Source organism: Mobula hypostoma, chromosome 2, assembly GCF_963921235.1.
Source record: "Mobula hypostoma chromosome 2, sMobHyp1.1, whole genome shotgun sequence".
NCBI classification, from domain to species: domain Eukaryota; kingdom Metazoa; phylum Chordata; class Chondrichthyes; order Myliobatiformes; family Myliobatidae; genus Mobula; species Mobula hypostoma.
This window is the reverse complement of record NC_086098.1, coordinates 12,269,841-12,294,287: the sequence shown is the minus strand read 5'-3', so window position 1 is coordinate 12,294,287 and position 24,447 is coordinate 12,269,841. Positions and strand designations below refer to the sequence as shown.

Below are 24,447 nucleotides of genomic sequence, written 5' to 3'. Positions count from 1 at the left end.
CCGTCCTTTTTGTACAGGTCACACCTGACCCAAAAGAGGTCCTAGTGATCCAGAAATATGAATCCCTGCCCTCTGCTCCAATCCCTCAGCCACGCATTTATCCTCCACCTCATTCTATTCCTATATTCACTGTCGCGTGGCACGGGCAGTAATCTGGAGATTGCTAGTCTTTTTTTTAGGACCTCTTCCCTTTTCATACCTATGTCATTGGTACCAATATGTATGATGACCTCTGGCTGTTCTCCCTCCCACTGCAGGATATCTTGGACGTGAGCTGAAACATTCTGGACTCTGGCACCTGGGAGGAAAACTACCATCCCAGCCCTCCTGAATTCTTTCTTAAGTGTTCTCTTGCATTTCTTATGCTCCATAAGCACCTCATTTGTTCCTACCTGTGTATACCTGCTGTGTACCTCCTTGTTTTTCTTAACAGGGCTTCAGTACCTCTTGAAAACCAAGGTTCCCTACACCTGTTATCTTTACCTTTTATGCTGACAGGCACATATAAGCTTTGTACTCTCAAAATTTCACTTTTGAAGGCCTCCCACTTAGCAAGTACACCTTTGCCTGAAAACAGCTTGTCCCAATCCACACTTGCCAGTTTATTTCTGATGCCATCAAAATTGGCCTGTTCAAAATTCTGTCCCTTTCTTTCTTTTTCATTTCCTTAGCTTTCAGTGTGGTATGGCAATTGTCCCGTATCGGACCGCAAAGCACTCCAGCATGTGGTGAAAACTGCCCAGTGGACGATCAGCACCCAATTGCCCACCATTGAGAACATCTACCATAAATGCTGCCTGGGCAAGGCGAAAAGCATTATCAAGGATGCATCTCACCCTAACTGTGGACTTTTTACTCTCCTCCCATCCAGTAGGCGCTACAGGAGCCTCCGCTCCCGCACCAGCAGGCACAGGAAGAGCTTCTTCCCTGAGGCTGTGACACTGCTGAACCTCACATCACAACGCCAAGCAGTATTGCACCCATATTGTACTGTCTCAGTACTTTTACATTTGTGTGCTGTAGCACTTACTTTTTATTCGCAGTTATTTTGTAATTAACACTATTCTTTGCATTTCTGGTTAGATGCTAGCTGCATTTCATTGACTTTGTATCTGTACTTGGCACAATGACAATAAAGTTGAATCTAATCTAATCTCTTCCCCACTCTGATTTCTCACAACTTTTCTGGGTACACTTGAATGTCATGGAAAAGTTGTAATTATCTAGAAAGCGAGATCAACAAAAAAGCGAGTATGGAAGACTAACTCCAACAGTGTGGTCCTTCTGAAAAGATAAGACCTCATGGCAACATATTAACTCCTGGTGCTGGCAGTTGTTGGCATTATGTTGTCATCTATATGAGGCATAACAAGTATTAAGATCTTTTGGAGTGCCTCATTTTCTAGTGACCCCTCATCCATGCTTGTTTTTCCAGGAATCAGTTTTCAATGTTCACCATGGTGGGATCCCATCTTCTACCTTCTGCAAAATTCAAGTTCATCTAAACCCTGCCTGTACCTAGACTCACACATCAAAGTTGCTGGTGAACGCAGCAGGCCAGGCAGCATCTCTAGGAAGAGGTACAGAGGACGTTTCGGGCTGAGACCCTTCGTCAGGACCTCTTTCTAGAGATGCTGCTTGGCCTGCTGCGTTCACCAGCAACTTTGATGTGTGTTGCTTGAATTTCCAGCATCTGCAGAATTTCTCGTGTTTACTGTACCTAGTCTCATTGTTATTATTCTGTGTTTGTTGATGCACATTGACTCCCTGCTGGACATTACCTAAGTTATAAAATTTTCAGGCTCCTTTTAAAATCCTTCCATGGCTTAATCCTACGTAATCTTGCCACTTCTACCTTGATGCATTTCTTTGTGGCTCAGTGACAAATTGTGTATAGTTATACAACTGTGAAACAATTGGGAACAGTTCTGTTTGTTGAATGTGTTACATGAATGCATGTTACTCAAATATATGAGCATAATTGGGGGCCTGCTAGGATTAGCATTGTAGTTTCTATTAGTGACTTATTTTCAAATGAAGGTCAATGTTTTGATTCCGGTCTCATTTCCAACACGGAATGCCGAAGGAGGAACAGAAACTGAGATTTTCATTCCTACCTTGTTGATAAATTTTATTTTTATTTTGTATTTGGCCCTGGAATGATGAGAAAGACCAGAAAGTTGTGCTTTCTAGATTCATGTTTGCCTATTCTGCAATACTGATTTAGAGGAAAATGATGTGTCTCTATTAACTTATCATTTTAGATTTTCTAAGTGAAATACAACAGCTAATATTTATCATAAAACATCATTCATGTAATTTATGTTCTAGAACAGGGGTTCCCAGCCTTTTTTATGCCATGGACCAATACTATTAAGCAAGGGATCCGTGAATCCCAGGTTGGGAACTTCTGTTCTAGAATCTAAGTCGGTTTTGTCAGGGCATGTACGTGATGAAAAATATAATCGTAATGACCATCCAGGGTTTACAGTTATTCAACTTAATATTGGCATGATATATCCTCCTGAACTGGGGCCAACTTATGAATGTAATTATTGATGTGCTTCTGAGACTCTCCAATGAAGTCATAAAATTTGTAACAATCATCATTTATTTAAGTGCATGGTAACAAAAATGCATTTGTAATTTTGCCAGATTTGAGAAATCCACTTTTTAACTGGTCAATTACAGAACAAAATATTTTATTATCTGCTACAGTAAAATTTACATGTTTGTGTTTCAAATGTATATATATTTTTGGAGAATGCATATATTATCAATGTCTTAGATTTATCTGGAACTTATAATATGCTTTTTACAGTTTGAATTGCGTAATAAGTAATTTGCTATTGAAATACATAAAGTAATGGTGGTAGACAGTTCTTGACACAGTTAAAAGACAAACACTGAAATGTTTGAATGTGTGTAATAGCATTGAAAATAACAGAAATTTCCAGATTATTTTTAGCTGAATCGGACTGAGGTGGTTAGTTGTTAAGGGTGATCAAATAAATTTCAAGCACCAAAATACATTTTTATACAAACATTTTCTGCAAAAATGGGCAATCAAAGTGTTTAACTCAAAGGAATAATTAAATTTTGAAGTACCAAGACCCTTTTAGTAAAAGAATTTAATGCATATATTCAGAATTTTTTTGGAAAATTATTTTATCAGAAGAACAATATACTTTTGTTTCCAAGGTGCATATCCTAAACCTGAAGGCTTTGTTTCAGACAGATGACATTTGGTAAATAAAAACAACACAACTGTTTACTGGTCAGAACAGGATGTTTCTTAATATAACAATGATTACGTTTGATCCTTTATGAATTTGTTCTGTTAACTACATTGTGTTGTTCCTCACTCAGAATAGAATATTCAGCACACCACTGGATATTTCCAAGCTGATGCACATCATGAGTGAACAATTAGAAACCCTGAGAATGCTGAGTGCATGAGGTCTGAAGAATATAAACCATTAGACTCTTCTGTAGGTAACTGAACATGGACTTGATCATTTTCATGTAGATATAAGACCACACTTCCTGAGACCTGATCAATATAACCTTCTGTGTAGTCATCATATGAATACATCACAGGCTGATCATTTTTGTATAATCCAACCCAAACATTTGCTCCCTTGACTTGCACCTGATAATTAAACTGATAGAGACCAGATACTTCACATGTGAAAATTCCAGATGATGGATCATAGTTCTGATTTGAATTGGTCACTAATTTGTCAAACACGATTGGTTCCCCGGTACGGTAATATGAGTGGGAAAGAATAGCAGTAAAGGCAGGATATGGACTGAGCATCCCACCTGCCGGCTCTCCTGATTTAATATACCCATTATAATTATACTTGCCTGGGGACATAATCATTTCAGCTGGTGGACCTGGTGGGCCAGGAGGACCTGGTTGACCTGGAGCACCTGGTGGTCCTTCTGGTCCAGGTGCACCACTTCTCATCTTCCCATAAAATTGTCCAGGAGGACCAGGTAGACCAGGACGTCCTGGATCTCCTTTCTCTCCAGGAAACCCTGGAGCACCAGCTGGACCAGCTGGACCTTTTGGACCAGCTGGGCCTGCACTTCCTCTTGCCCCTGCTTCACCAGGGTACCCAACTGGTCCTTGGCTACCAGGACGGCCAGGGCTTCCTGGTTTACCAGGTGCACCAGCTGGTCCCATGCTGCCTTTGGCGCCAGTTGGTCCCCGTTGCCCTTCTTGGCCAGGTCCACCTGGCATTCCGGGCATTCCTGATTTTCCAGGGGCACCAGCAGGACCCATCTCACCCTTGACTCCTGGATATCCAGACCGCCCAATGGGCCCCATAGGACCTTTCTCTCCAGGTGCACCTGTCACACCTGGTGTGCCTCTTGGGCCCTGTGGTCCGGTTGGTCCTGGTAAACCTCTAGCTCCGGGAGCTCCAGTTGGCCCACCTAAGCCCATCTCTCCTTTCTCACCAGGATAACCAGGAACACCTGCAACACCAGCTTCTCCTTTGGGCCCTGGTAACCCTGGTTTTCCATAACCAGGTAGTCCAGGTGCACCGGGCAGGCCCTGTGGACCAGCGGAACCCTTGTGTCCAGGAGCTCCAGGCATTCCTGGTGCACCTGATTTTCCAGGTTTTCCCAATCCGGGTAATCCGGGACTTCCTGCTGGTCCTTTAGGGCCTGGTGCACCTGTATATCCTGTTGGACCAGGTAAACCCCTGGCCCCTTTTTCACCCATTGGACCTGGGTGACCAGGTGCGCCAGCTACACCTCTTCCTGCTGGTCCAGGTTGGCCTGGTGGCCCCTGAGGACCTGTTGCTCCTCTGCCGCCGGGAAACCCAGGCATTCCCACTCCCCTATCCCCCTTTGCACCTGGGAGACCCATGGGTCCTGTCATTCCCCTTTCCCCTTGTCGTCCAGGTGCTCCTGTAGGCCCTTGAGGCCCTTGAGCTCCTGGTTTCCCGGCAACAGATAATCCTGTTGGCCCAGGATATCCCATGGGCCCTGCTTTGCCAATTGGCCCCGGAATCCCCTGGGATCCTCTGTCGCCTTTTGCTCCTGGGGCTCCTGGTGCACCTGGTCTTCCTGGTGCACCTGGGATTCCTGGCTTTCCCGCAGCTGAAATTCCCGGTGGCCCTGGTCTTCCAGGTTTGCCAGGGGCTCCAGGTGCCCCAATGCCACTTATTCCAGGAGGACCCGGTGGTCCGTGAGGGCCTGGTGGTCCTCGTGGGCCCTGTGGCCCTTGTATGCCATGTACTCCTTGATGAGCTTCAAAATCTGTAATTAAAAAATTAAAGCGGTTATATTTTATCATGTCTACCATTAAAAGCGGTCTAATAAAATCATGCAATTTTTGAGTTGGGAATGTACATTACAGATAGAACTGTTAACTTAGAATAATTTATTCAGAAATTATGAAGAGTGCTCAGTTTGCAAACAGTTTGATTTCTGGATGCAAGTTTAAAATTCTATTCCAAGTATCTCAATGAGAAAATTAATTTTGTCTGAGTTTTGCATAGCAAGTTAATTAAGGGGTATGGGGAAATGGCAGGTGGGGTGAGCTGCGTCTGTGGCCAGATCAGTCATGATCTTATTGAATGGTGGAGCAGGCTCAATGAACTGGAGGGCGGACTCCCGCTCCTACTTCTTATGTTTTTTATGTAAGTCTTCCTTGTGGTTTTTGGTGGATCATTTATGCGAAACATATATAGTGTTGCCCACCTCTGCTATCTTCACTGTCTTCTCGTTCTCTTTCTTCTTCCTCTTCAGAATATTGAGCATCATATCCTTTTACATGATAATCTAATTTGGAAAAGACAGGAAAAAGGTTTGTACCACAAAAGAGAACAATAGAGAACTGCAACCTTTTTATAAAGCTATTGTTTCTGTAAGAATGTAAAGATCTTGTATCTGTATAGCACATTTCCCATACAAGGATGTTATAAAATGCTTAGCTGTAATGAAATCCAGTTGCCAAATTGCAGACAGCAATCTTTGAATTGAATGATTAACTTATTCTTAATATTGTTTGAGAACAACTGCTGGCCAAGTTTAAAGAAAACACTCTCCTCTTCACAAAGTTCAACATATAGAATAGGCAGAGGCCCTAGTTTTTATTGGCTAGACAGTGCTACTTGCTAGTGAGTGGTTTTGTGAAGAACTGCTAACCAGATACTGTTTGTAAACCATCTTGTTCTTGGCCTCCATGTGGAAGTTAGATGTTGTGTGTTGGAGGAGCTGACTGGCATGTGTCGAATGACGAACTGGGTTAAAAATAGCAAGTGCTGGCTTCTTTACTTGTTTTTATATAGTCTTAATGTTTTAAATTAATTTCCATCATTTAAACCCAATTTTCAGTAAATTGATTTTTAAAATACATCCTCATCATTTGAATGTATTTCATCTGTTTTTAAATATCAGAAATATTTCAAAACAGTTAGATAAAGCCTTTGAAGGAAGTGCACCATCATCAGACCATCAATGTAGTCCACTCGCAGGTAGTCAGGATCTGTCATCTGTGGCTTAACAGTTGCAGGTGTCCCGCTCTACTTGATTGGACCGATGAGGATGTGGACAAATACTAAAAGTAGTGAGGTATCAGGAATAGCTTAAGGCATGTGAGAGAAGTGAGCCCTTCTGAGCTGTGATGCCTTGTTTGAAAGCAAGTGTCTTTTGACATGTAATCATTGTCTCTGCAGGTAGATCTTGCAGTCTCACCCAACACTGTAAGAGAAAAATCTTCATCAGCCACCCACTCCCTATGGCAATTAAGGATAAACAATGAATGGTGGCATTACCAGTGACAATCAGATTACAGAAAATTACTAAAATAAAGCTCCGGTATTACATTGAGTCATGAGACTATTTGTTTGCAAGTACTGCAGAGAATTGAGCCAACATTTTTAATGTCTGTAAAATAATCAAGAAAATAATGGTTCAAATTTTGCAAGAGAATGATAGTGAGAAAAAGAAGGTATGAACAAATTGCTGATAGACGTCTAGGGTGGAGATTGAATTTATGCCAGACAATTAAATTGTGAATTTCCTAGAGACTAAAGTAACAGATGTAAGAAACAATAATAGAAAGAGAATGTGCATGAACCTCTGATTTTATTTTTAAAATTGATTCTAAAATGCTTTCTGATGAATTGTTAAATTGTACGTACTTAAAACTGTCCAGGAAGCATTTCAAAACTCTCAAAGTTACTTGAGCGTTTTAGGATATTTTGAATATTTTAACAAGAATTAATTTGCACATCTTGGGGTGGTTTTGAATGTTCAAGGACCAGAGTGTGCAGAGCTGCATGTATTTTCTGTTGTGCGTGTAAGCAAGTTCAGGACCTTGCCATGAGCACAGAAGCCTCAAACTTGCTGGCAGGGTTCTTGTGCAGTTTTCCCAGCTGTGTACCTGACTGAAGGGGGGCATTTGACTGATTGAAACCATTTAGGCTATCAGTAGACCAATCCCATTTCTCTCATTCCTCTGCACTTGATTTCCCTGTTTTCCAAAACTTTTCTCATTTTCTCTGATATCCAACAACTCTGCTTACACAAAGCAATTAAACTCCCAGTGTATCTTTAAGAATTGTGAGGAAACTGGAGCACCATGGAGAGAATAGGCAGACTTAATGCAGTTGTCATCTGAGGTAGCACTAACACGGTGCTACTAACACCGGTTCCTTGTGGAGTCTAGCAGCAGCAGAATATGAATTTCCCAAATTTCACAGTAAATTTTCCACTGAGGAATTTGCCTGCTGAACCCTCAGCATTTTGACACCGATTGCGGATGAAGTAACTCATTCAGTTGACTGAATGGGAATGCCTGAAGGACAAGTATAGGCATGAATTAATTTGCAAATTTTAGTTTGTAATGTTTTTAACCATTGAAACTGTTCTAAACATTTTTTATTGTTTAAGTGAATTTTGATAGCCTTTTACATGTTGGTTCAAAAACATTTAGGCTTCTCAACTGTTAAGATTGCTGAGAATCCTAGGGGCATGGCCTAGAGAGCTGTCAGGGATTTTTCAGCCGTTCCCTGAACAGGACTTGTTCTGGCTTCTCCACCATTTGACATTAATTCACACAAAGATAATCCGTAAGAGCATAAGACTTTGGAGTAGAATTGGGCCATTCAGCCCATCGAGTCTGCTCTGAAGTTCCATCATGGCTGATTCCAGATCCCACTCAAACCCATGTACCTGCCTTCTCACCACATCCTTTGATGCCCTGACTGATCAGGAAATTATCAGCTTCCGCCTTAAATATAAACATAGACTTGGCCTCCACTGCAGTTTGTAGCAGAGCATTCCACAGATTCACCACCCTCTGACTAAAAAAAAATTCCTCCTTATCTCTGTTATAAAAGGTCGCCCCTCAGTTTTGAGGCTGTACCCTTTAGTTCTATCTTCTCCTCAACCCCATTTCCTGGCCTTCTCCCCGTAACCTTTGATGCCATGTCCAGTCAAGAACCTATCAATCTCTGCCTTAAGTACATCCAATGACCTGGCCTCCACAGCTGAACGAGGCAACAAATGCCACAAATTCACCACCCTTTAAGCTGAAGAAATTTCTCCGTATCTCTGTTCTGAAAGGGTGTCCCTCTATCCTGAGGCTGTGCCCTCTTGTCCTAGACTCTCACACCATGGGAAACATCCTTTCCACATCTACTTTGTCTAGACCTTTCAACATTGGAAAGGTTTCAATGAGATTCCCCCCTTATCCTTCTGAATTCCAGCAAGTCCAGAGCCATCAAACATTCCTCATATGATAACCCTTTCATTCCTGGAATCATCCTTGTAAACTTCCTTTCCAATGCCAAAGAGGGGCCCAAAACTGTTCACAATACTCAAGGTGAGGCCTCACTAGTGCCTTATAAAGCCTCAGCATCACATCCTTGCTTTTGTTGACACCTGCTGCATCCTGCCTATCAGCCATTTCTCTGTCTATGCCAGCATCTTTTCTGTAACACCATAGGATTTTATCTTGTAACACTTTATCAAATACTTTCTGATACTCCAAGTAAATGACATCCATTGCCTCTCCTTTGTCCACCCTGCTTGTTACATTATTGAAGAATTCTAACATCAGTCAGGCAAGATTTCCCTTTACAGAAACCATCCTAACTTTGACTTATTTTATTATAGAAACATAGAAAACATACAGCACAATACAGGCCCTTCAGCTCACAAAGCTGTGCCGAACATGTCCCTGCCTTAGAACTACCTAGGCTTTACCCATAGCCCTCTATTTTTTCTAAGCTCCATGTAGCCCTCCAGGAGTCTCTTAAAAGGCCCCATCATTTCTGCCTCCACCACTGCCGCTGGCAGCCCATTCCACGCACTCACCACTCTCTGCGTAAAAAAACTTACCCCTGACATCTCCTCTGTACCTGCTTCCTAGCACCTTAAACCCTGGGGAGAACCTCTGACTATCCATACGATCAATGCCTCTCATTATCTTGTACACCTCTGTCAGGTCACCTCTCATCCTCCGTCGCTCCAAGGAGAAAAGGCTGAGTTCACTCAACCTATCCTCATAAAGCATGCTCCCCAAGCCAGGCAACATCCTTGTAAATCTCCTCTGCACCCTTTCCATGGTCTCCACGTCATTCCTGTAGTGAGGCGACCAGAACCGAGCACAGTACTCCAAGTGGGGTCTGACCAGGGTCCTATATAGCTGCAACATTACCTCTCGGCTCTTAAACTCAATCCAACGATTGGTGAAAGCCAATGCACCGTGTGCCTTCTTAACCACAGAGTCAACCTGTGTAGCAGCTTTGAGTATTCCTATGGACTCAGACCCTAAGATCCCTCTGATCCTCCACACTGCCAAGAGTCTTACCATTAATGCTGTATTCTGCTATCATATTTGACCTACCAAAATGAACCACCTCAGACATCTGGGTTGAACTCCATCTGCCACTTCTCAGCCCAGTTTTGCATCCTATCGATGTCCCATTGTAACCTCTGGCAGCCCTCCACACTATCTATAACACCCCCAACCTTTGTGTCATCAGCAAATTTACTAACCCATCCCTCCACTTCCTCATCCAGGTTATTCATAAAAATCACGAAGAGTAGGGGTCCCAGAACAGATCCCTGAGGCACAGCATTATTAGTCTTCAAGTACCCTGAAACTTCATCCTTAATAGTAGATTCCAACACTTTCCCAACCACTGGGGTGAGGCTAACTGGCCTATAATTTCCTTTCTTTTGCTTTCCTCCCTTCTTAATGAGTGGTGTGACATTTGCAATCTTCCAGTCCTCCGGGACCATGCCAGAATCAAGTGATTCTTGAAAGATCATGACCAATACATCCTCGCTATTTTAGAACAAGTTGGGTCTTCCCATTAAATCGTCACAGGAAAGACCTGTAAAAATATCAAATTCATATTTCTTTTTTTCATCAGTTGTGAGTTGGCATTGTTTGTTTTTTGTTTTACTTTGTTCTACCTCAATGCACTGTGTAATGATCTGATCTGCATTAAGAATATACAAGACAAACTTTTCAAAGTAGCTCGGTATTTGTGACGATACTAAACCAGTTTGAATTCCACGCATTGTCAGCTCACATCTGGAAGAAGGTTCTGATGCATTAATTGCATTGGGATGTGACTAACTGAATATCATTTTTGTTCTGACTTTGTTGTGTTGGTCACCCCATATGAAACTCCTTATGAAACAGAAGGCTGTTGATAATGTCAGGCCAAATTCTCATAGTAGTTTCCGCAGGTTCATGCTGTGAGATAATCCATTGTTCTGCATTTTTAAATCAAAGTCAGCTGCTGCCAATAATGTTTATTGTTGTCTGTAATATATCTCCAGTATGTGTCAAACTTAGTTTAAATTTAGTAAGTGAAATAACTGATATAGTGATGCCAGAAATTATTCGGTGTAAGATTGCTTTGTTATACATTGTGAACAGGTTTGTTATACCAATTCTCTCCCATTTCACGCGCATCTGCTCTCACCCCATCCTCCAGCCACCCCACTAGGAATAGGGTTCCCCTTGTCCTCACCTACCACCCCACCAGCCGCCGGGTCCAACATATAATTCTCCGTAACTTCTGCCACCTCCAACAGGATCCCACCACCAAGCACATCTTTCCCACGCACCCTCATCTGCTTTCCACAGGGATCGCTCCCTACACGACTCCCTTGTCCATTCGTTCCCCCCATCCCTCCCCACCGATCTCCCTCCTGGCACTTATCCTTGTAAGCGGAACAAGTGCTACACATGCCCTTACACTTCCTCCCTTACCACCATTTAGGGCCCCAGACAGTCCTTCCAGGTGAGGCGACACTTCACCTGTGAGTTGGCTGGGGTGATATGCTGCCTCCAGTGCTCCCGATGCGGCCTTCTATATATTGGCGAGACCTGACGCAGGCTGGGAGACCGTTTCGTTGAACACCTACGCTCTGTCCGCCAGAGAAAGCAGGATCTCCCAGTGGCTACACATTTTAATTCCACGTCCCATTCCCATTCTGACATGTCTATCCACGGCCTCCTCTACTGTCAAGATGAAGCCACATTCAGGTTGGAGGAACAACAGCTTATATTCTGTCTGGGTAGCCTCCAACCTGATGGCATGAACATTGACTTCTCTAACTTCTGTTAATGCCCCACCTCCCCTTCGTATCCCATCCCTTATTTATCTGTTTGTTTATTTATTTATTTATCCCCCCCCCCCACCCTTTTCCTCTCTTTTTCTCCCTCTGTCCCTCTCACTATAACTCCTTGCCCATCCTTTGGGTTTCCCCCCTCCCCCTTTCTTTCTCCCTAGGCCTCCCGTCCCATAATCCTCTCCCTTCTCCAGCCTCGTATCCCTTTTGCCAATCAACTTTCCAGCTCTTAGCTCCATCCCGCCCCCTCCTGTCTTCTCCTATCATTTCAGATCTCCCCCTCCTCCTCCCACTTTCAAATCCCTTACTCACTCTTCCTTCAGTTAGTCCTGACGAAGGGTCTCGGCCCGAAACATGGACTGTACCTCTTCCTATAGATGCTGCCTGGCCTGCTGCGTTCACCAGCATTTCTTGTGTGTGTTGCTGTTATACCAATTATTTAGCTCTTAGAAAGTAGAACATGGAATAGTACAATAATAGGACAGGCCCATTGGCCTGTGATATTGTGCCAAACTAATTAAACTAATGACTGTAACAAATGCAAAATGTTGGAGGATCTCAGTCGGCCAGGCAGCATCTGTGGAAATGTCAACTGTACTTTTTTCCATAGATGCTGCCTTGCTTGCTGAGTGCCTCCAGCATTTTGTGTGTGTTACTTGGATTTCCAGCATCTGCAGATTTTCTCTTGTTTGTGATTTGATAAACTAATGACTTCTGATTAATATAATCAAATCCCCTTTCCCTGCACATTGATCATATTCCTCCCTTCTCTGCATGTTCGTGTGCCTATCTAACAGTCTCTTAAATGCTGGTATTCTCTCTACCTTTATCACTATCCATGACAATGCACTCCTGGTCCGCAGCACTCTCTGTAACAAAAAAAACTTGCCTTGCATCTCTGCTTTGTACTCTTCTCCCTCTCACCTTAAATACATACCTTCTTGTGCTAGACATTTCTATACTTTGAAAGAGATACTAGCTATCTAACTATGCCACACATAATTTTATAAACTTATATGAAATCTTATCTCATCACATGTCTGTCTAGAATAAACAGCCCTAATTTGTCCTCCCCTCACAGCACGTGTCCTCTAAACCAGGTGGCATCCTAATAGATTTTCTCTGCACCTTCCTTCCTCTCCAAAGCTGTCTCATCCTTTCTTTAATGAGCTGACCATAATTGAACACAATTCCCTAAACTTGGCCTTATCGGAGCTTCATATAACTATAATGTCACTTCATGGCTCTTGAACTAAGTGCTCAACTAACGAAGGCAATCATGCCCTACCCTTTCTTTACTATCCGATCAACCTGTGCAGTCACTTTTTGGGAATCTCTCAAAATCTGCACCTCACTCCTCACAATCCTGTATTCAAAACACTGCTCTGAAGGATGCTTTATCTTTTTTAAAGAAGATTTTTGAACAAGGCTATCTGGTCAGTGAGTGAATAGAACAGTTGGAGGGTGCGAGCATAGTCAAAAGAAGTTGTGAAATGCAGAGCAAGAGGACGCCCGTCAAGTCGGGCTAGGCATCTCCTTCAATCCCAGAGAGTTCCTAATACTACACATGGATGACTCATACAGACTGAGAAATCAAGTTAGCTGAAATTCCCCCAAGTGATGATCTGGTCTGAGTTTGCTTTCTCCAGTGTAGAGGAGACTACATCGTGTACACCGAAAGCAGTACACATGATTGGGAAGATGTGGATATGAATCACTTGGAAAGACTGTTTAGATTTTTGGATGGTGGAAGGGAAGAAATGAACGGACAGATGTTGCATCCCCTGCGCTGCAAGGGAAAGTACCATAAAAAGGTGTTTGATCGGAATGGAAGAGTGAACCATGAAGTCCTGGGGAGGGTCCTTGCAAAATGTTGAATGGGGAAAAGGGGAAGGTGTGTCTGATGGTTGAATCTGTTTGACTTGTTGGAAGTCATGGAGAATGATCTGTTATATGTTATGTATTGGTAGCAAGGAAGGTGAGGACCAAGGGGAACTCTGTTCTTGTTCTGTCTTGGAGGAGATGTGCTGATCAAAGAGGTGTGGTCAGAGGTTTTGTTAATACCAGTAGGGGGAATTCACGGTTCAGAAAGAAGACATGTCAGAGGCACCTGTATGGAAACTCTCATCGATGGAGCAACTACACCAGGTGGCCACTTTATTACACCAGTACATGTGCTCATTAATGTATATGTCTAATCAGCCAATCATGTGGCAGCAACTCAGTGCATAAAGTCATGCAGACATGGTCAAGAGGTTAGGTTGCATTTAGAACAAACATGAAAAATGGGGAAAATATGTGATCAAACTGACCTTGACGGTGAATTTGGTGCCAGGTGGGATGGTTTGACTATCTCTGAAACTGCTGGATTGCTGATCTCCTGGGTTTTTCATGCATAGCAATCTCTAGAGTTTACAGAGAATGGTGTGAACAACAAAAAAACATCTAGTCAGTGGCAGTTCTGTGGGTGAAAATAGTTGTTAATGAGAGAGGTTCGAGAATGGCCAGAGTGGTTAAGGCTGAAAGGAAGGCAGCAGTCACCCAAATGTGTTACAACAGAGGTGTGCAGAAGACTATCTCTGAATGCACAACACATCAAACTCTGACGTGGCTGAGCTACAGTAGTAGAAGACCATGAACATACCTCAGAATCCTCTTTATTAGGTACCTCCTGTACCTGAGTGTATGTCAGAAGGAGAGGATCTAGGAGAACGGATTAGGGTCCTTACAGGAGGCAGGGTGGCACAAAAGGTAATTCAGATAGCTGTGGGTGTCAGTAGGCTTGTAATAGATGTTAATAGCTGGCCTACCTCCAGAAAAAAAGAAAAGTAGAGTCAGAAATTGACTATGTGAAGGTGAGGGTATGGTGGAGGGGAGGGAGGGAACGTCGACTCAGACCATGAGAGGCCTGTGTCGGGCATTTTCATGCCTTACAAGGCGCAGATTGGAAGTCTGTGTGGAGCGCCACTCCTCGCACAGACTAGAGCAATGTGTGATTAGGAGACTTGCTCAAGGGCACAAACGCGCTGCCACAGCTGAGGCTCAAACTAGCGACCTTGAGATCACTGGACGAATGCCTTAACCACTTGGCCACGTGCCCAGCACAATGGTGAAAGTTGTATGGTGGAAATTGGCAGCAAAAGTAATGAAGATGTTGGATTCTGCTTGAATGCAGGAGACAGCTGTGCTGCAGTCATCACTGAGCCTGAAAAAGAGCTGAAAGACTGAAATAAAGACCATTCAATATGTCCCACAAAAAGACAGGCAGAACTTGGGACCTTGTAAGTACTCATAGCTACATCTGGAGGAAATGAGTAGAGATGAGTGAAAAGTTGTTTAAAATGAGAACCAGATGAAAGAGTGTAGGTGGAGGGGAACAGTTTGGCTCACAGACCATCCCAATGTGGGATGGAAGATTGTATGCCCATAACGAGGACAAATTTGTTGGGACCAGGGAATTGGATATGGTGAAAATGGTGGAGGACATTGGAGGTGCCATGGGTATAAGTGGGAAGTGGCCAAACTAGAGGAGAAAAGATAAGAGTCAAGGTAGGAAGAACTAATTTCAAAAACAATGTGCTGTTCTTGTGGATTTTGGGCAGAAAATAGAATCAGGCTTTGATTGGTTAAGATTGGAAGCTGTGGAGGGAAGGTCTGTTAAGGAAATGAGATCCATGACTGTTTAGATGACATTGGCCTGGTGTTCTCTGGTGGGGTTGTGATCTATATTGCTTATGTGATGCCTGAAGGTTTCTGTTTGCTGGAGGTGAGTTCACTACTAAAAGATTCCTGTTGAAATGCAGAAGTATTTCTCTCAAAATCTGTTTCAACAAGATGAAATTGGAGATAGGAATTTACAATTTTTACAGTATTTTTAAATGATGCTTTGAGCTTTTAAATGGTCGCCATGACTAGAAAACAAAACATTATAAACCCAGCAGAAACACCTATTTTAACTCTTTGTCCTTTACCCTAATACATATTTACGTCTTTAGTTTGGAGAAAGGATAGTTATAATGTTTTTCTGTCTCATAGGCTATTTCCATATTTTTTTCTTGTTTTAGTGTTAATTTATCATGCAAACATTAGTGAGAGTGGTGTTTCCACCTGGGCATTTACAGATTGTGAGAATATGCTTAGTAATTTAGAAACAAATGCACAATGTAAAGGTAGCTGGTATTGACTGTTGAATTCAGCAAGAAGCTCAATTTATTTTCACTTTGGACTTCAATAACTAGCTTCATGAATTGACAAAACAGATATTGACTTAAGGAGGCAGAAGGGAAAGGGGCAGTGTGTTTGTGGTTGCTTGCTCACTGGAATGAATGTTTGGGGCCTTGAAGTGTCGTCTCCAGGTGAGTCTTTCGGAGTCATCCACTGTATCCAGTTCTCTTGATGCAGCTTCCTCTACATTGGTGAGAACTGACGTAGAAGAGGGAATCACTTCATCAAGCACTTTCTGCCCGTCTGCCATAAAAGGCAGCAATTCCACTTCAGTTTTGACTTCCCATTCCCATGCTGACGTGTCAGTTCATGGCCTCCTCTACTGCCATGATGTGGCCACTCTTAGGTTGGAGGGGCAGCACTCATATTTCGTCTGGGTAGCCTCGAAGCTGACAGAATGCACATTGATTCTCTAAGTCTGGTAATTTGTCCCCTTTTCCATTTCTCTCTTTTTCCCCATTCCTCTTATTGGGTCACTTCTGACCCCTTCTCCTTACCTTCTCATCACCTCCCTCTGGTGCCCTGACTCCTTTCATTCCATGGTCCACTGTCCTATCAGATTCCTCCTTCTTCAGCCCTTTACCTCTTCTACCTACCACCTCACAGCCTTTTGCTTCATTCTCCTTCCTTCACCCAGCCACTTCTCCCCCATGCCTTGTGTCACCTATCACCTGCCAGCTTGTACTCCTTCCCCTCCCCCCACCACCTTAATCTGCCATCTGCCACCTGCCTTCCCAGTCCTGATGAAGGGTCTTGGCCCAAAACGACAACTGTTTATATTCCCCTCCACTGATGCTGAATGACCTGCTGAGTTTCCAGCATCTACAGAATCTTTAGTGTTTGTAGGTATTTTTATTTAATTTGATCCATTTTATTTAAATATCTTTAATTTTGCAGGAATATTTCAAGACTTTAATGTTTGACATTTTAATACTTAATTTTTTAAATAAAATTTCAATAAAACTCCTTTAAAGTTGAATATTAAAGTATTTGAGACAAATGGGATTAGTTTAGCAAAGTGGTTTGCAATAAAAGACTAGCTTTGATTTTATTGAATGACAAAAGGATATGGTTTGCATCTGCTTCTGTTTCTATTGTTCTTATAATTGCCAAAGACACTTATAAACATTCAGTTTAAATGACAGCTTTAACAGCTGGTAAACTCTGGAGGTGGAGCCATTATTTGTACTTGGCCAAATGCTGCAGCTCACTGAACTTGTTTGATCAACTGGGAATCAGCTTTCCAGTTAATGAGTGTATATGCGGCCTACTGCGAGGGACAGCTCCAAGAGAGGGTGAACAACAAACTCAAATGGTCACTAGTCAGTGCAAGGTCGCCGATCCACCCCTGCTCCATCACCACCACCCCACAATGATTTTACTATTTACCCAAGAAGTAAAGCACAGATTAATTTGGAACATAGAACAGTACAGCACAGCACTTTGGCCCATGATGCTGTGCTGACCTTTTAACCTACTCCAAGGTCAATCTGACTCTTCAGAAACACAAGAAAATCTTAGATGCTGGAAATCCAAGCAACACACACAAAATGCTGGAGGAAGCATTTATGGAAAAGAGTAAACAGTTGACATTTTGGGCTGAGACCCCTTATCAGGACTGGAAAGGAAGAAGTCAGAGTAAGTTCATGGGGGGAGGGGAGGAAGAAGTACAAGGTGGCAAAGAAGGGGGTGGGGGTGAAGTAAAGAGCTGGAGGTTGATTGGTGAAGGAGATAAAGGACTGGAGAAGGGGGGGTCAATCTAACTCTTTCTTCCCACACAGCCCTCTATTTTTCTTTCATCAATTTGCCATGTGCCATCGTTGTAGTAGACATCATGCTTTCATCAGATTCCAGCTTTAGTACTAAAGGAATGGATCCTGTAGTGTTTTAAAGAAAGATTGAACATTATCTTTAGGCATTATGGGACTTCCATCATATTTAGGATGGCACTGGAGCTTTATAGTACCAGTGATCCAGGTTAACTTCGTGTTGCTGTCTGTAAGGAGTTTGCATGTTCTCCTTGTGGTCATATGGGTTTCCTCTGAGTACTCTGGATTTCTACCATGGTTCAAAGATGTACCAGTTCGTAGGTTAATTCATTTTTGTAAATTGCCTCATGATTACTTACTGCCTGTTACTTTACTGGCATTTAGGGCAGCAATGAAGGTCTTGCATTTGTCTATCCATGCCATTGCACACAGATGCAGAAGAATTCTTCATTGCTATTATCGTAACAATTTTTATGATCAGTCAGGGGTGTTGGCCATAAGCTAAACCCCTGAACGTGGAGGACAGGTGGACCACTCCTACTTTGGCTTTTACCCTTTGACCTGTTTGGCATAAGTGACCCTACCAAGAGCCAAAGCTCTAGCCCCTGACTCCAGTCAACATAGTTCTCTGGGTCACTGAGGCATGCAAGCCTCCAAACTCTGTGACAAGGTTGTGGTCCTCTTGGAGGTGTCTCATGATTAGCCTAGGGTTAAATTGGGGTTTGCTGGGCAGCGCGGCTCGAGGGGCCAGAAGGGCCTATTCTGCACTGTATCTCAATAAGTAAATAATAATGATAATAAATTTCTCATCTGGATTGCTTTCGTCAGGAAGATTTTTCTTTATACTAGTAAATCTTCCTTAAGTAGTAGTAAATCCAAATATTGACATATTAGTATGAACATCATATCCACCCTAAATCAGGAGTTCTTGGTCCAAATCTCTATATACCATAGAAACAAGGCTTTTTGGTCAACCCTGATACTGAAGAATGCTGCTACAGAGGTGCCCAAAATGCTTCCTTAAATATGCCAAATTGTACAGAGAATATATATAAACTTCATCATGACACATTGTGTATAGATCTGCATTCAAGTAAAGATCAGAGCACAAAGAAAAGTACATATGTATGAATTTCATCTCGGGGTAATACGTTTCCTACTTGCATTGTTTACAGTCATAATTGATTATTACATATTTTATAAAATGCTAATTTATTTTGGCTAATTATACTCGTTATAGTAATAATGGGGACCAAAAGAAAAAAATCTTGTATTTATACTTATACTTTTCTTAGCACTGCATAAATGCCTCTAGGCAAGTTTTGCTTCAGCTGATAGTAATTTGATGTGACTCCAATTTAGACCAACTTATGACAACATTCAATTTAGTTACCCAGGCTTAATTCTTTTAATTGAAACTTAAACATTTAATTGTAGATTCCATTCACCATTAAGCAGAAAATGAAATTGATACCAGTTGGACTTTTATTTTATGCAGTTGTTGTATAAGAATAACAGTAAGCTAACTAAAGTCAACAAGTGAGTCCATTCCTTGATGTGCTATAAAATCCACCCCCTGCTGTTGGACTCCATGTGGAGTTTATCACTAAAAAGAATAAAGAGTAAAGTGCTATTTGAATAATATATTTTATGACAATGGTGCATTTTAAAAATTCTTCAGAGACATTAAATTATATCCAGTGTCCAATATTCACAAACTGCCGTGTACACCAACAGGACAAACTTGAGATAATTTTATTTTAAGGCTGCTGCTTAAAAGACAAATATTAACCAGAACACCTCAAGTCTTTAAAAAGTAGCACCAAGTAAGATTTTCTATTAAACTGCTCATCCAGTTTTTGAGAATTCATCCCTCCTTGAAATGTGGGTCTGGGTTGTAAACTCAGGGCCTAAACCCATGACCATATGATTCAGGAGCTAAGTTATTGATCCAAAGCTGACTGCAAAATGTTTGATATTCACTTGTGCGAGAGGCTGTTTACAAGTTTTTATTACTAATTGCTTCTGGCCTATATATTGGAAAATGAGCTGATTGTGCTTATTCTAAAACTGGAAACTAACTCATACTTCTGCATATTTTACTTTCTTATTTCTACTGTGCATATTAGTGGAAAGATGAAGACAATCAATTAATGAATTGGATAAACTTTTCACTATGGACATCTTTAGAAATAGTGGATTGAATTATGTTGGTTGTGACTGGCAGTTCTGAAATGATCTGCCAGAATTCAGGCCTTCCAGGGTAAATACACCTGGAGAGTGTTGAGTGAAAAGGTGGTAGAACGTCTGTCATTCCGTTGATAAACTCCACATGGAGTCCAACAGCACAGGGAGTGAAATTCTCCAACATTAAACTGAGATTCTGCCTGCTGTAGTTATGACAATACTATTTACTTGAATGGTGGGCAATAGAATTTATTTAGCATTTCAAAATATATTCTCCAGTAATTTTAATAGTTTATTTGACTCTGAATATGATAGACTAAGTTTTTATACTTTCTTCATTGACTGACAGGAAATTGAGACTCTGCCTTCCAACCTTTATATATTTATTTATTGAGGTACAGTGTGGAGTAGGCCCCTTTTGGCCCTTCAAGTCACACCGCAAAGCAAGCTATTAATTTAACCCTAGCCTAATTATGGGACAATTTACAATGGCCAATTAACCTGTTTGGATTGTGGGAGAAAACTGGAGTGCCTGGAGAAACCCCCCACAGTCACAGGGAGACCCTACAAGCTCCTTACAGGCAGCATCAGGGATTGAACACAGGTTGCCAAAACTGTAAAGCGTTGTGCTAACCACTACGCTACCATGCTGCCCCATGTTACCTTGCCTCCTATTAAAATGTCTTGGGGAGTTCCTGGGTGGGGAGTTAACTGTGCACTGCCCAAGGCTTACTAGCCACCAAGTCCTTGTTAAATATTTCCCAATGTAGAGCTAATTTTATCCCATCACCCGCATCTGGGCCAAAAGAATTGTGCAGACAGATGGAGTGTGAGAGCTGAATTCAACTCAATGCAGACCATACTTTATCAAAAAATGTTTCAGAGCACCTTGCTTGTGATTCCTCAGCATTTTATTGAAGGATACTCGTTTGTCATTTTCAATACAAAAGGCAGCTGGGGCCCCAGATTTGATAAATATGAAAATTACAGCATTTTCAATTAGTTCCTACTAATTGAAATCTAATTGAAATTACTTACTAATTCATCAATGAAGGTCAATAATTATTATTTTTTATGTATTTTATATAGCTTGGATTAATTTTGCATACCATATAGACTATTTTGCATATGTTCATTTAAATACTATGCCCCATACACAATAGAAAATTGATAATTTAACAAGTTATATTTCTATAATATTGGAGATATATTTGCTAACATTTAAATAGCAAAATAAATTTAATTATGCAGTTTCTAAATTAGTTAAACACTTGTGTTTCTAATATGTTAAGATCCAAGCTTATATATTATTTTCTTAATTTGTCTAAGCCCTTTAGTGTGTTTGCATGGATGTGTTTATACTGCTGCACTCACCATGTGCTGCACCTTGCAATATGTCATGAATGTTTACTGAGGAACATAAAGTAAACACAGCCACAAGCCACATTGACTTTTGAATAAGTTATGGTCTAGTCATGGACAAGTGCAGGAGTTCTTGCTCTCAGTGCTACAAAACAACTATGCAAAATCTCGTCTACTGGAAATTCTATAGTGGAGGACAATATAAGACTGAGGAGCTGAACAGAACAGAAACTAAATATCTTTGTCTCACAACTTTGTCAGAGAAGTAATTTGAGGAACCTCCAAATATCCTGACCTGCCTCTCGGTTATTTTGCACTACCTTACTTTCCATTTTTCTATTTTCTATTTATGATTTATAATTTAAATTTTTAATATTTACTATCGATTTGTAATCCAGGGAGTGGGAAGCGCAGAATCAAATATCGCTGTGATGATTGTACATTCTAGTATCAATTGTTTGGTGACAATAAAGTATAAAGTATAAATCTGGATATATGAAGCAAAATTTTAAATAAGAAACATTTAAATTTAAACTTACTAACTTTGTCTTACTTAAGTTAGCAAAATGTAAAATAAAATATAGCAAAAACTTAAAAGGTGAAATCTTTAAACTCACCCCCTTGGCTTTTTAAATTTTTGCGTAAATAAGCATATCTATTATATCCTGTTCCGTAGACCAGAGTCACCGATACCAACAACAAAAGAGCACAGATCTGTTTTGAATCCATGTTTGAAGCTTAAATCTGTAGAACATTAACAGAAAATATTAGAAAATAGGGTGGTTTTATTTTTAATCAATCAAATTTTTTGTTAATGATGACCAAAATTATTGCAAAGTTCAAAGTATTTTTATACTGCATGCTGTAATTCTAATTAGCAACGATTTTGAAGCAATTCTGAGAGGCCTTAGTAATTTACGACCAATTTTAATATGTTTTGCATAATAATTCTGTGATAAATTGATTCAGAAAGTTTGCAAGCTAAACTGAAAACCCAAGTTTTGACAGAATCGCATCACAGATTAGTTAATCATGAGTAGACAGTGTTACCCTTACTCATAAATGCTTTTTTTGTATGCTTACAGAATTGACTACAAATGAAAGTTCAAACATACCAGCATAATTTGGTTCCACAGGCAATGTAGTATCCCAAATGGATTATCTTCTGAAATTGTGGAATGTCAGTTGGAGCAGTGCTTCCAAAACGATGCCCACTGCTCTATTTATATAGGAGAGAGTTCTTGACATGTCGTTAAATTTGTCAGCTCCTCCTTTTGAAGAGTGTAAGTGCTAATTATGGAATACATTTTTTTAACATGGAAAAGTTAAATCAGGTTAGTGGATTTCTTGTGGTTTGAGCTTCCCTGCCTCCTTTGGCATTGGGTTGCATCTTATGCAAATCCAAATGAGGAACAGTGGTTTCAAAGCAACCCCTGATTGTTTTTTTAATAAAAATACCTTTTTATTCAAAGCTACCATTGAGTAAAATTGTGAAAATTGATCTGTCAAATCACAGTTGATGTGTTATTCAGATTTCCGAACTGAATTTGTTTTTCGCTGATTAATGCAAAACTCTTTCTTAAGCAATTTAAGTATTTTAAATGATGACACAAATCAAACAGCAGAAAATTGATAAACTATTTTCAGAATAAATTAATGTGAGATGATGAATTAAGTAAAAAGAATAGATAAACTGCTTTCTTTTATTCTGTAGCGATATGCAGGTCACTTGAAGTAGAGAAAATGGTTTATAAAGTGATAAAAGACAAAGCTTTACTGTTCATTTCTGGAGACATAGAACTGGAAAACAAGCCGTTTCCTTAATTATAAATAACTAACCACATTTGGATCACTGTACATATAGCCTCAACAATAATCAAAGGTGCAAAATAGATTGGTAGTACTGAGAACATTTTAAACAAAATACAACTGAGGGAGTTCCTTGATGCAAATCTTTAATATTGAGAAAGGTTTTGAAATAGTAAACAAAAACTGTTTCTGCTTGATTTCGAAAGCTGAGGATAATTATATATATCAATATTAATCCCTGACATAACATTCTGGATAAGCTAAAGTGTGTTTAGAGTATGGAACTTATACCAGGTATATTAGAGGGAAAGAATATAAATGTAGTTAAAGGAATATTACACTACAAAATAAGGTAGAAAGGGATAAAATGTCGTGATTTACAGAATAAGATGAAGAAGGTAAAAGAGGATTCACGTAGAACATAGACATGGGTGAGGACAAATTTGGGTTTTATGTTTTCTATACTTCCTGGAGGAACATAGGCATGAAAGGGTAGAATATGCACTTTATGCTTCATGAAAATAATTTTCTCCAAAACAAGTTTTGAACAGTGGTAGATATTGCTGAATGATCCATCTCTGCTCTCAACCTGAAACACTTTTCCACCATTCCCTTTCTTTCAAAGTGTTAATGTTGAAATGGGATATAGTCTCACCAGTACAGAATACCTCAAGTTTCTTGTCTATGGTCTTGAAAATGAAAGATGAAATTTTAAGTATCACGAGAGATTTCATGGTATTCAACAAAGTGTTTAATAAGCATTCTTTACATGTAATCCATTGCCTAACCTGACCTACTGAAAATCAATCTACACTTGAAGAGGTTGCTAAAGTTTTAATTACAGTAAGAACTTAGAAGAATTATCTCCTCTGTCTTTGCAATCCTGAAACTAAATATGACACTTTTCAAGCCTGTCTTTAATTTCTTTGTATTTAACTGGCCTAACAAAAGCATGGCATTGAGGAACAACCCTCTTTAATTCCAAAGCACAGATGCATACTGAGTAAACCTGTCCAATAGTGTCGCTTCAGCATTTTAAGTAGTTTTGCGAGAACATCATTGATGAAATAAACTGCAAGGGCTATGAAGTAGTTTTTTTTAATTGTATTTCAGAATTGCTGATGTTCTTCAGCACATATGAAGTTATTCCAGAAGATGTATACAGTAAATGACAAAATACCCTTTCTTTGAACCTTAAGTATATGAATGTTGTTGAAGATTTGCATGGAGGTTACCCTCTGGAATACGTACCTGTTACCGAGAAAAAACTTGACAGAATGATGTTCAAGCATTGTTAACTTTGATGGACTGAATGCATGTAACACAGTATTAATATAAGGTTTATAGTGCTATTGAAAGACAATAACTTCCTACAGTCTTGTATTGATCAGGAAGTTAATTCTCCAATCTAGTTTACTTATCATTGATTATGAATTTTGCATTACATGTGTGTCTTATACTCTATTTAGTTTTTTTT

General features: G+C 40.6%; 2 protein-coding genes across 3 annotated transcripts in view; one reads left to right on the top strand and one right to left on the bottom strand.

Annotated features, from left to right (window-relative positions):
* nt5dc1 (5'-nucleotidase domain containing 1) overlaps nt 1–24,447 on the top strand; it is a 665,771-nt gene that overhangs the window by 168,879 nt on the left and 472,445 nt on the right. The gene's annotated exons all lie outside the window — the stretch shown is intronic.
* Nucleotides 1,870–23,220, bottom strand: LOC134338060 (collagen alpha-1(X) chain-like). Of its 2 annotated transcripts, XM_063033598.1 has the most exons (4): nt 22,277–23,220; nt 21,779–21,905; nt 5,719–5,799; nt 1,870–5,274 (listed from the first exon to the last, which is right to left on the bottom strand). In XM_063033598.1, the coding sequence occupies exons 2-4, from the start codon at nt 21,888–21,890 to the stop codon at nt 3,416–3,418; spliced, it is 2,052 nt and encodes a 683-aa protein (XP_062889668.1). In that variant the 5' UTR covers nt 21,891–21,905; nt 22,277–23,220; the 3' UTR covers nt 1,870–3,415. The 2 variants fall into 2 exon arrangements, with proteins under 2 accessions (XP_062889668.1, XP_062889662.1); XM_063033592.1 differs by lacking the exons at nt 21,779–21,905; nt 22,277–23,220 and having other exon boundaries at nt 5,719–6,051.